At 33.7% G+C, this 12720-nt stretch overlaps 1 protein-coding gene across 2 annotated transcripts in view; it reads left to right on the top strand.

Annotated features, from left to right (window-relative positions):
• LOC143048350 (uncharacterized) overlaps positions 1-12720 on the top strand; it is a 172112-nt gene that overhangs the window by 55602 nt on the left and 103790 nt on the right. For both annotated transcript variants that reach the window (XR_012969798.1, XM_076221994.1), the window contains exons 5-7: positions 73-213; positions 1931-2451; positions 4324-4486. Coding sequence is in view for 1 of the 2 variants with exons in the window: in XM_076221994.1 (XP_076078109.1) it covers positions 73-213; positions 1931-2451; positions 4324-4486 (825 nt within the window). In the remaining variant the exon portion in view is untranslated. The remainder of the gene's footprint in view (positions 1-72; positions 214-1930; positions 2452-4323; positions 4487-12720) is intronic.

Genomic DNA, 12720 nt, shown 5'->3' with positions numbered 1-12720 from the left:
TGTCGTAAGTAACAACGTTTTTTTAAATAACTAAGACCATTCTAGTATTATATATTATCTCCTTATCCATAGGAACTGGTAAAACAAATACCGGAACAGAATACATATATTTCTTTCATCAAACGAATAAACGTAGACAAAAGGATCAAGGCGGAAATTATGGTAAAACTCCTGTCTGTAAGCAATGTAACAAGTCTGCAGATTTATTTGCGCGTGAGTATCTTACATTTCATTAATATCAACCATAAACACATACTACTGTACAAAACAGAGATTGGTCACAATACAATGTGACCAAATAATTTGTTATTTTCATCAACTGACAAATAATATTGGACATTATGTGTAAGTTAAGCATTAGTAGTGTAACTACAAATCTGATAAATCGATATGTCACTATCAGACATAGAACACAACCGATAAATTGAATAAGACGACTGTTGTGGTACTAGTATCTCAAGATTTAAACCTGTCATAACTTTTTATCTACTGTCAACCAATGCATGATGGTAAATAAAGAACTTATGTATAATCGGTTGTAGAGCTTTATTGTTGGACTATACATGATTTCAGTATGTGCTTTTGTTCCATTAAAAAATATAAATAATGAAATCTCATGCGTCCAAAGCGCCCTTTTGTTTAACCTTCATTAGTTATTCAATATGAATAACCACATTCAAACATTTGGAATTCAATGATGTATAAATACCTACATACTTGAGGAGCTATTTGATCAAAGCAGCTAAAAGCCAAATGTTTGAAAACCGATGATACAGAAGTACAGAAAGAGTTGAAGGGCTTTATAAAACAAAAAATCCTAAAAAAAAAAAAAAGTAGCCAAATCCATCTCAGATCCACTTTGCCTCAGGGATTTGAGACCTTATTTTCTTTATAATTTCGAAATTTATAAACGGTCAATTTGAGATTGTTTTTTTTTTTAAATAATGTCAGTACCGAAGAACTGACTACTGAGATGATGATACCCTCGGGGACTGATAGTCCACCAGCAGAGGTATCAACCAACTGCTGTATAAATAAAGGCACCAGTAGTATACTGCTGTTCGAAATTCATAAATCGATTGAGAAAAAAAAATCAGGGTTACAAACTGAAACTGACAGAAACACATCAAATATAAGAGGAGAACTACGACACAACAGAAACACAACACTAAAATGCAACATGCGCCTGAAGGGCTTTTTTATATTTACTTTCATCAGGAACGCTTAAAGTCGAATATTTGAAATCCGAGAATGTATAAGTACAAAAGAAGTGAAGAGCATTATAACAAAAAATACCTTTAAAAAATGCCAAATCCATCTAAGGTCAACTTTTCCTGAGGGTGTTGAAAACTTAGTTTCTTTATAATTTCAAAACGGACAATTTTGTCAAGTTTTGTTTCAAATCTTATCTGCACTGAAGCACTGACTACTGAGTTAGTGATACCCTCGAGGACTTGCAGTCACCAAGCAGTGGTATCGATCGGATTCTAGTAAATAAAAATTACAAATGAAAGTAATGAGCGTCAAAAGCACTTTTCAGAGTTTATCCTCATTAACACTGACACCGAAAAATGTGAACATCAATAATGTATCAATACTCATGCACGTTAGAAGATCAGACAACATAAACAACTTGGCCTGAGGCAATTCAAACCTTAGTTTATGAATTATTATTTTTTTATTGATTTTGTCAATTTTTATGGACGTCTTTCTCTTTTGAAATACCTTGGAGTTCGATATTGTTTTTTATTGTTTTTTTTTATTAATTTATCAACGGAAATTTAACAAAATTTTATTTTAAATCATGTCAGTACTAAAGCACAGCTAACTACTTTGCTGATTATACTAACAGTCTACCATTAGCCGTATATAAATGATTCTGACTTTTTTCTGTGATGTGATGTTTATAAAGGGGTTTTATCAAATACAGGTCGTCCTCTTACAAATACAAATACCGAAGGACCTCACATTGTTTGTTTCAATGGAGCATCAGTCGAAAAAATAGATTGTTCTATGCCTAATAGAGGTTTTACTAATAAACGGGAACTAGACTATAAGCTTGACTCTGATATGAATGCAATATTAGTGCATCACCTCATTAGAAAACATAAACAATATACAGAAGATATATTAAAAAATGAAGAAAACTTCAAAAGAATCATGGCTAGTATTGATTCTGAAACAATGTTGCGGTATAAGTCATTAAATAAAGCTGCAACAATCGATGAAATAAAAAAACACGATGTCATATTACGTACAACTTCAATGGCGTCCAATCCTCGACTACTAGACGCAATAGGAAACAACATTCATCAACTTGGCGATCATGTGCAACTTCGACCAATTGCAATGTGCAAGCAGGCAGCCTATTTGGGATCTGATACGTCTTTATTGGAAAGATATTGTACACCTTCAGTAAAGTTTATGCAGCTTAGAGAACAATATAGACTGGTAAGTGTATTGAAATGTCACGAAGTAGAATTTATCAGTATAAAATAAGTAAATGTGTTATGATTGCCAATGAAATACTAGACAGATACCACATGACGAAGATATTTGCAACTATAGGTTGCCGTAAAGTTTTATACAATGAGCGAAACTTTTACCCATAACTATACCATATATTGATAGATTGTCGAAGGTTTTGCCAAAAAAGGTGTTTCTTAGTTACAATCTCTTCAAAGGACAACAACCCTGATATGAGATATGGCCGGGTAACATCCTCGAGCTTGAAAGACTATAATCTGTTTATCGCTATGTTGACTTTTACGTCATTGATGTTACCATTGATAACGGAACGTATGCCTTTAGTACTTAGCGATAATTTTATATCTCAAACGCAAAACATGAGAATCATCCAAAAACAAAAACAAAGAAAAAGTACGAAAATAGCGATAACATGAATTATCCTCGGCTTAGTATATTTCTAGGATTTTTGATTGGTTAACGCACGTCGTTACAAAACCCATAGCCCCTGAGTGTTGCTAATCCATATCCCCGGACGTTGCTACCCATTACATCGGGGAAATTCACGCGCGTTTTCCTTAGTTCCATAGTTGTTCCTTATGAAATATCATCTAGGCTTATAAAGTCAGTACAGAAGATCAAAATGAAAATTCTTTCAATAATATAAAAGAAATAAATCAAGACGTAAGTTTTATTTCTAATATATTTGTTCGTCTTAAAACATAGCACCACATCACAACGCATCTTCAAGAAACAAGAATATATGTACGCATAATATCAAATAACATTGACAAACATATGCTTGGAAAGTAACATTGTTTGAACTGCAGACCACTTAGATTGCTTATCTATTTGTTTTATCCGGTAATTTTTGTATTTCCAAACACCAATGATCAGCTGAAAGGAAACCAGAAACACAAAATGAAAATGTGTTACAAAAATTCCCTAAAAAGTCGTCAATTATAGCTACAAAAAATAGAAATCAAAACAACAAAAGACATGTAACGACCATGGGTCATCAACACAATAACCCATGTAAAATATACCTAAAGAAGTACAATAGTGCATTATTGTCGGGAGAGAATTCCGCACCGCGAAGCGGGCTTCAGCTAGCCTCTTAAAATATATATACATCTCATATATTTTATGATGGTATGATACTAAACATCTTACAGGAGGGATTGTGCTTCATTTTTATATGATGAAGACATAATATTTAATGAGTTTAATTGAGGTCTGGAGCTGGCATGTTAGTTACTGGTAGTATTACTTGATGTTTGTTAATAATTGTCATTTTGTTTAGTTTCGTCTATTACCTTATCTAACATCGGAATCGGATTTCTTTTAAACTGAATTTTACTGTGTGTGTTTATTTTTATTCCTCGTTTGGTAGAGCTATAAGGGGAGGGTTGAGATCTCACAACACATGTTTACCCCATCGCATTTTTGCGCCTGTCCCAATTCAGGAACCTCTGGCCTTTGTTAGTCTTGTATGGTTTTTTTTATATTTTGGTTTATTGATATGTACGTTTCGCTGAACTAGTTTACACTATTTTAAGAGGCCAGCTGAAGCCCGCCTCAAGGTGCAGGATTTTCTCACTTTGTTGAAGACCCATTAGTTTCCTTCGACCGTTTTATGCTCTTTGGTCGGAAAAGAAGAAACTAAACTTTTAATCAAGGAGATGATACATGAGACAAAATAAACGCTATAAAGAACACAGGAAGGCTGCATACAAACTGTTAACACTAACAAGATATCCTATCAAAACCGGGATATATATCCTGCTTCTGTTGAAATACTAGGTGTTAAAGAATAGTTTTGCAATGTATTGGAAGTTGTGTCTTTCAATTAAATAGGTAAAGATATCAAGACATTTAAATTATGAAGACAGACTATTTGCCAATCAAAACAGCAAACTTATTGGCAATATGATGTCCCGGTGTAATGCCATGACAATAGCTCTTCAAAAAGAAATATTAGAACAATATGTTGACGTTCACACTGTTGTATCAAGTCAAGGTTAGTAACAGATCTTTTATTATTTTACTCCTCTATAGTGACAAAATTTAAGACTACTTTGGTTATCACGAAATACGCCAAAATCATGTGGTAATGTTTGAGCTATTAAACCTTACCGAGGGCCTCTCTTGTTTGCTCGTTTCCTAGTCACAAAATTTTTGCTATCTCACATTTGAAAATTATTCGGTAAACTAATTGGGTGTCACGAAATACACTAAAATCATCTGGTAATGTTTGAGCTTTTAAACCATACTGAGGTCCTCTCTGTGAGTTTTGATCAAGAATAATAATACAGGCATTGTGAAATCAATATCAAAGTATGTTCTCAAGTGAGTGTAGGTATTCTATGTTCTACATAATTGAAACACACTTTTTGCTATTATAAAATTATTAGGTCTCATTTTTAAGATTGAAAGATAAATTATATAACCTACAAATGCCAGTTTTGTTGATGTGATTGATCAATTTGAACTTCCCTTTGCGTATTTGAAAGAGAAAATATCTTTTCTTAATCTATGGTTTGCCAACAAATGTCTCCATTGCGTCAACTTAGGCAATATCCTTTATCTCAAATCGAAAATACTTCCTTATTTCAAAGATTAGTCTGTATCAATTATTTCTTATACCTATACCAAACCTTTTTCAACTAAAATGTTCGATTACAAAAAGGTTTTGCAGGATCTAAATATTGACGACTTTAAGTCTAAACCTCCTGATTGCACTTGTGCTCGTTCCCAATTCATATATAATCCGGCTGGCCTCGTTATTACCGGTGACCTCAACATTGTTAATAACACTTCCCTACGAAATCTGTTATCGAAAGGTCCGAAATATAATGAGCCTAAATCCATCAATTGGAAATACAACTTTAAAATTCTGATGGATTCAGTCGAGGATTATGCTAGGCAATGGGCTTAGCGCGAGAAGGAAGACGTAGACACTCTTTTAGAATGGATTAAGGCAGTGAGGTCGTTGATTCACATCAAAATTAAGAAACTGAATGGGTCTATCAATGCCCATGCTACGTCAATCTTTAAAGACCCAAATGTTGCAAAACACTTATCCTACCTCCATGACAAATATGTTGTTGTCCAAGTGCTCCACGAAACCTCTTTCTAAGTTATTAACATCTATTTTATCAGCAATAAAAGACGGGCTTCAAAGTTATTGTGAAACTGCCTATTCTAGAGGTGGCGTGATTCAGATGTGGAAATTTAAAAAATCCAAACATGTTTTAGAGTAAATACAATCTAACTCTCTTTCATCTTGTCATAGTATTAAAACATTTTACTTTTCTACACTTTACCCAAGTATTTCACATTCCAAACTAAAAGACAATTTTTTTTTAAAAAGAGTTTGTATTGCTTTGTTTCATAAAACAGAATGGCCAACGTAGATACAAGTAGCTTGTCTTAGGGAGGGATAAATCCTGCTTGAAAAAGATCACTCTGATTCAAACAAAAGAAACTGACATTATCAAGATGCTTGATTTCTTGATTGACAATATATTTGTTACGTTCGGAGGACGTGTTTTTCAACAGATTATCGGCATTCCAATAGAACAAATTATGTCCCTTTTCTTGCCGACTTGTTTCCTTATTATTATGACTTCATACAAGAACTTCTTAGGAAGAAAGATAAGAAGTTAGCAATATCCTTTAACTCTACTTTCTGGTATAAAGATGATGTTCTTCCACTAAATAATTCAAAATTTGGTGAATATGTTAAACGCATCTATCCCATCGAACTAGAGATAAAGGATACTACAGATACAGTTAAGTCTGCCTCATATCTTGACTCACATCTAGATATTGACAATGAGGGTCTGTTGAAAACAAAACTTTACGACAAAAGAGATGATTTCAGCTTTCCAATTGTGAACTTTCCATTTCTAAGTAACACCATTCCAGCAGCACCTGCATACGGGATGTATATTTGCCAATTGATACGATGTTCCCGTGCTTGCATTTCCTATCATGATTTTCTTAATAGAGGGTTGCTGCTCACAAGGAAGCTATTAAAACAAGAGTTCCAAATGGTGAAGTTGAAATCATCCCTTCGTAAATTTTACGGACGCCATCACGAGTTGGTTGACCGTTATGGAATAACCGTTTCACAAATGATATCGGATATGTTTCTTACGTCGTAACTACAATCCCCTTCTCTTTCATGAATGTGACCTCCCGAACTAGACTATTTACCGGATTTGTTATCACATAAGCAACACGATGGGTGCCACATGTGGAGCAGGATCTGCTTACCCTTTCGGAGCACATGAGATCACCCCTAGTTTTTGGTGGGGTTCGTGTTGCTAATTCTTTAGTTTTCTATGTTGTGTCATGTGTACTATTGTTTGTCTGTTTGTCTGTTTCATTTTAAGCCATGGCGTTGTCATTTTTTTTTTCGATTTATGAGTTTGACTGTCCCTCTGGTATCTTTTGTCCCTCTGGTATCTTTTGTCCCTCTGTTTTGTCCCTCTGGTATCTTTTGTCCCTCTTTTAAGATCTTACAGGAATTATGCTGAGTTCCTTTGAAGATACTAATTAATTTTTTGCTGATTAGATGGCAAACAGTGATGACACATATCTGTATTGAATCCTTTTGAAATTTGTAGGACATCAGTTTTCAAAATACACATTTGGCGCAATAAAAATGGCGCCGTTTATGTGATCATATGATTTCTGAAGCACGAATAATCAGAACCAAAATATAAAAAATAATATGCGAACTGCCTTACTCTTATTTATAATTCACTAATTTGTTCTTGAGAACCTCAATTTTTTCTTGCTGAAGATTACACTTTTGCAAAAGCCTAGTATGTGGGCTGAGGTTAATCAAGTCTTAGCCTAAGCCTTACTGCTTACCCCGTAAAACGAATATCGCATGTAGAGTTCGAACTCACCTAAATTGTGTGTCAATGAATCGTTTTATTGTTAATTCTCAAAACAATACCATTCGATCACTTCCAAAATATAAAATATATGCTCTTAAACACTTGGACTGTTTGGTGTACCATTCAAATTAATGCAGGCATTCCAATAATGTTGATTATTGGTATTCTGACGGTCTGTATCAATCTGTACAGCCCTTAATAATTTTGAACCGGATATATTACCGACGTCAGAATGAATGTACCGACGTTAATAAGTTTGACCCGAAATTATCAAATCATCTTTCAATTTGGATACAAAGACAAACACTTGTTTCTATCATGCAAAAAACATAAAATCAATCTGATATATTGATTATCAGATTTTCATATTATTCGTCTTGTTAATTAAAAAGAATTTTAAAATAACAACAGTATTTCTGTTTCATTTCATTAATTAAATTTGTAAAAGTAAAAGCAATTGTGTTCGATGATCTACCATTTTTTCTGGAGACGCTGAGATTACGGTACTGAACAACGAACACTTACTAAAACCAGTTTTAAGCTCATTTTCAACTATTAAATGTTCTTCCAGAAAAAAGGTAAATAAAAACACTTCGAACATATTTAAATTCAAGAAGTCATAATCCATCTGCATATCACCTTCTGCAATGCCAACAACTTATGAGTAGACAGTATGAAGGTATTTATATGTTATATCTGTATAGCAATACATGATTTATTATGTATTAAGCTATTAAAAAGTAAATCAATGTTAGTACCGATAGAGAAAATATTCAAATATTTCATTACATTGCATTTAAGAAAATTAATCTTTTTCGAATATCAAAAAGTTTATATGGATCGTCTTAAAAAAACATGACGAAACCAAAAGAATAATCAAACTCATAAGTCGAAGACCAACTGACATCGCCATGACAAAAAACGTAAAAAGGACCAGCAAATAAGTCTACAAAAGACAATATAAAAAACTTCAGTCTGAGCTCGATAAACAGCATCACAGTAAAAATTAGGCTGTGATATCCCGTTTCCTATTCGATTTCTACAGGTTAAGCCAACTGTCATCAATTAAACTTTGTATCTATGAGAAAAGATTTTATTTATTTTGTATCGATGTGTGAGTGCAACCTTAAACATGTTAACATCTCTATTTAGGAATTTGAAATTAATATTTTTTTATAATTTTCAAAATGTATTATCATAGATATAAATATAGTCTTTTTGTTACGACTGTTACGCATTTTGCAGAATGCTAGACATGAGAAATCTTCTGACTTTGTTTGAAAAAAATAGAAAAGCAGTTCGGTCATTATTCACTAGCTAAAAATATATTGATATCAACAGTGTTACTCATGTTAAGAATGACTTTTAGGGAACGGTTTACTATGTAATTTTGTTCCAATGTTGGTGTCTGCATCCATTTTTTGAATTCAAATCAGCATACAAATCGACAGATTTAAGTGAGGCAATTGCGATATCTTCAATTTTATCACGGGTGTCATTCGGTGTAACGAGAGAAATGATCGTGAAAGAATATCTAACGGCGGTCAAGTATTGAGAGACGATCGTGAAAGCTCTGGTAACGGATCGTGAAAGACATTTAATGTAAATTCTAGTTCAGAATCTTTGAAAAAGTCGCTTAATTTTCAAAACGTGAAACAAATCCGGACAAAAAAATATGTCTGTCAAAATTGTTTAACTTCCTCATCATAACTGTGAAATAAGATAAAGAAAATATGCAGTACTTTATGAAAAAACACAAAAGGCGCAATGCATGTCTATGAAATTAATAACAAATAACACGCTTTTTGTACCTATAATGGTCATATTTCAGTTTATCATGATATATTTGAAATTTAATCTTTGGTTTATCTGATAGTACAGTAAAATTAAACTATGTTCTTCCCTTATAAACATATGAAAACCTTGAATTTGTTGAATTTCCATCAAACTTGATCGTCAAAGATCAGGCAACGCATTATTTTTATCGTGAAAGATAATGCGTGACCAGACTTAATACTAGTAATCAGCAATCAGTATTTCTTTTACCATTTGATAAACCAGCAACTGGTTGAAGCCTGTAACTATTTTGATAAGGATGAACATTAAAGCTATTGTTGTTTTTTTATTATTCAACACTTTACCTCGAGAGTTTTAAAAAAAAACAACTAAAAACGTGTCTAAAGAAGTGTGAAAGATTCAGGTCTGAGAATCGATCAAGTACAATTCAGAAAGACCGATACTATTTAGCCAATAATATGGATATGCAACGTTTAAACCAAAATGATATCCATCAAACAAAATATTACAGCAAAACAGCATCTTTCATGAGTAATTTGAGATTAAACGATAACCAACATTTTGTGCAAGAGTACTTTCTTAAGTTTTTTTTATACACAACGCAGATGTGGATTGATTTAACTATATACTACAGACTATAGAATACCAGAACGCAAATGCTGTAATGTCTCGTCTTCTTTACATATGATAGTATATTTGTTGAAAGCCTATAATATAATATAATAAGGGTTTTCCTAGAAGTGTCAAATGCACTTAAGATTGTCAATGGCTCATAAAACGAGTTCAAGATTAGATGAACCATGCCATACAGATCTCTACAAATATCCCGTACACCAAATAAATGGCCGAGTTCACTTGAAACGCTCCAGTTAACTTTACTTACTCGGGTTTCAACAAAACGATTTTATTTGAACCACTCGAGTTAACCCCTCGTACCCTGGTTCAAACCCTTACCGAGCCAGGGTTAAACTCGAGAAACTCTTCAATGACGTCAAACCAATGAGAGTATTTTATTGTTTATGCTTGGTAAGGGCCTTGCCCTAGAGTTGCTTAGAGTTGTTCCGAATATCAACTCTAGTGCGTTCACGTGATATATAATCTATTAACTCTGAAGTCGATTGAAGAGTTTCAAGTGAACTCGGCCAATGTGTTCCGACCCTTATAGTGCCTTAGAAACTGACAAATGTAAAAGTTATGCTTGACCAATTAATTCGGAACATAAGTTCAAAAGTATATGAACTCTGACCGACAGCAAGACATAGACATCTTACTATCATTCAATATATCAAATACAATTGACGTCATCATGGTCATATATGAAACATGCAGACAGACATGTACACCATACACGAATTACCTTGGCGTTATAGCATAAAGGTATATATCCAAAAGGCTAAACAACATAAAACAAACATTGCCGAATGATGCATGATAATGAATTCAATGTTATTTAAAACCTTGCAGAAGTCGAAAATCTACACCTTACAATCATAACAACAGCCAGTTATCCTTTTTGAATTTCCCTCGCAGTTCAGTATTTTTGTGATTTTACTTATCCTAAAGCTTAACGAATCCGCGATACGGACTTGACCACAACAATGAATCTTCAGCCATGAAATGAGGCGAATTCGGGGTCAGGTGAACCCTGTCTGACGGACATGTGGTTTATAGGATCCAATATAAATAATGTGGGTATCCTTTAACTCGTGATAAGTGAGTACTTCACATGACAATAAAAAGCTTCATTCTACTATCATCCAACTATTTTTCATTTCATTTTCTGAAAATATTAATACTTTGAAATGTTTAAACCTATTGAGGATGTTGACCTATCTAGCTTTTCTCATTACAAATAACAAATATTAATAATGATATAATTGAAGAGTAATTTGAACGATTTCGTAGCATCAGATCTTTCACGATCCTTTTCACGATCTTTAAAAATGCGGTACGTGATCTTTCACGATTCGAAAAATCAATTTTTGTGTAAATAGTTCTTTATTTACCTAGTTTAAGATTATGTTTATACAAAATAACAATGAGAACTATTTGATTAATTCAAATAGAATGCCCTTATACGGATAAAAGTAGTTTTTCTAGTCGAATTTGTGAAAAAAATCATGTTTGTTTACATTTTTTATGTCATTGAAATTCGAGAAGCAATCTGCCTTTTGTTGTTTTGTAATAACTATGTACTTTTAAAACTTGATATTCTCACATACTGATCATAATGTTGAACCATTTTGACAGACAGTTTTATTTTGTCGTTAATTTGCCTGTGTAATTAATTAAATTAGAATATGTATTGACCTTTCATATGATTTCTCGATTAAATGTCTTTCACGATCCGTTACCAGAACTTTCACGATCGTCTCTCAATACTTGACCGCCGTTAGATATTCCTTCACGATCAGTTCTCTCCTTAAACCGAATGACACCCGTGTTTATTATCATCTGTGAATGTTTGTCTAAGAAAATAAACTGTAAAATTGAGAAAGGAAATTGGGAATGTGCCAAACCGAGGGACGAAAGATACCAAAGGGACAGTCAAACTCATAAATATAAAACAAACTGACAACGCCATGGCTAAAAATGAAAAAGACCAACAAACAACAGAACACACGACACAACATAGAAAACTAAAGAATAAACAACACGAACCCCACCAAAACACTAGGGCAGATCCTGCTCCACATGTGGCACCCGTCGTGTTGCTTATGTGATAACAAATCCGGTAAATAGTCTAATTCGGTAGGTCACATTCATGAAAGGGAAGGGGATTGTAGTTACGACGTAAGGAACAAATCCAATATCATTTGTGAAACGGTTATTCCATAACGGTCAACCAACTCGTGATGGCGTCCTTAAAAGTTACGAAGGGATGATTTCAACTTCACCATTTGGAACTCTTGTTTTAATAGCTTCCTTGTGAGCAGCAACCCTTTATCAAGAAAATCATGATAGAAAATGCAAGCACGGGAATATCGTATCAATTGGGAGATATATACCCCGTATGCAGGTGCTGCCGACCATAGTGCAGACAACAGCCGAAGGTCACTAATGGGTCCTCAATGTAGCGAGAAACCAACCAAGAGGCGTCCTTCAGCTGGCCCCTTAAAAATATGTATACTAGTTCAGTGATAATGGACGTCATACTAAACTCAAAATTATACACAAAAAACTAAAATTAAAAATCATGCAAGACTATCAAAGGCCAGAGGCTCCTGAATTGGGACAGGCGCGAAATTGTGACGGGGTTAAACATGTTTTTTGAGATCTCAAGTCTCCCCCATACCTTTAGCCAATGTCGAAAAAACAAACTTACTAATAAGCACAGTAAAACTCAGTTTAAGAGAAGTCGTAGTCCGATGTCAGAATATGAAACAAAAGAAAATAAACAAAATGACAATAATACATAAATAACAAAAGACTACTAGCAATTACTGACATGCCAGCTCCAGACCTCAATTAAAATGATTGAAAGATTATGTCTTCATCAGGCACAATCCCTCCTGTTAGGGGTTTAGTATTATACCATCATGCA

The sequence above is a fragment of the Mytilus galloprovincialis genome, chromosome 10 (genome assembly GCF_965363235.1).
Source record: "Mytilus galloprovincialis chromosome 10, xbMytGall1.hap1.1, whole genome shotgun sequence".
NCBI classification, from domain to species: Eukaryota; Metazoa; Mollusca; class Bivalvia; order Mytilida; family Mytilidae; genus Mytilus; species Mytilus galloprovincialis.
The sequence above is the reverse complement of the archived record's forward strand: the minus strand, read 5'-3'. Positions and strand labels throughout refer to the sequence as shown.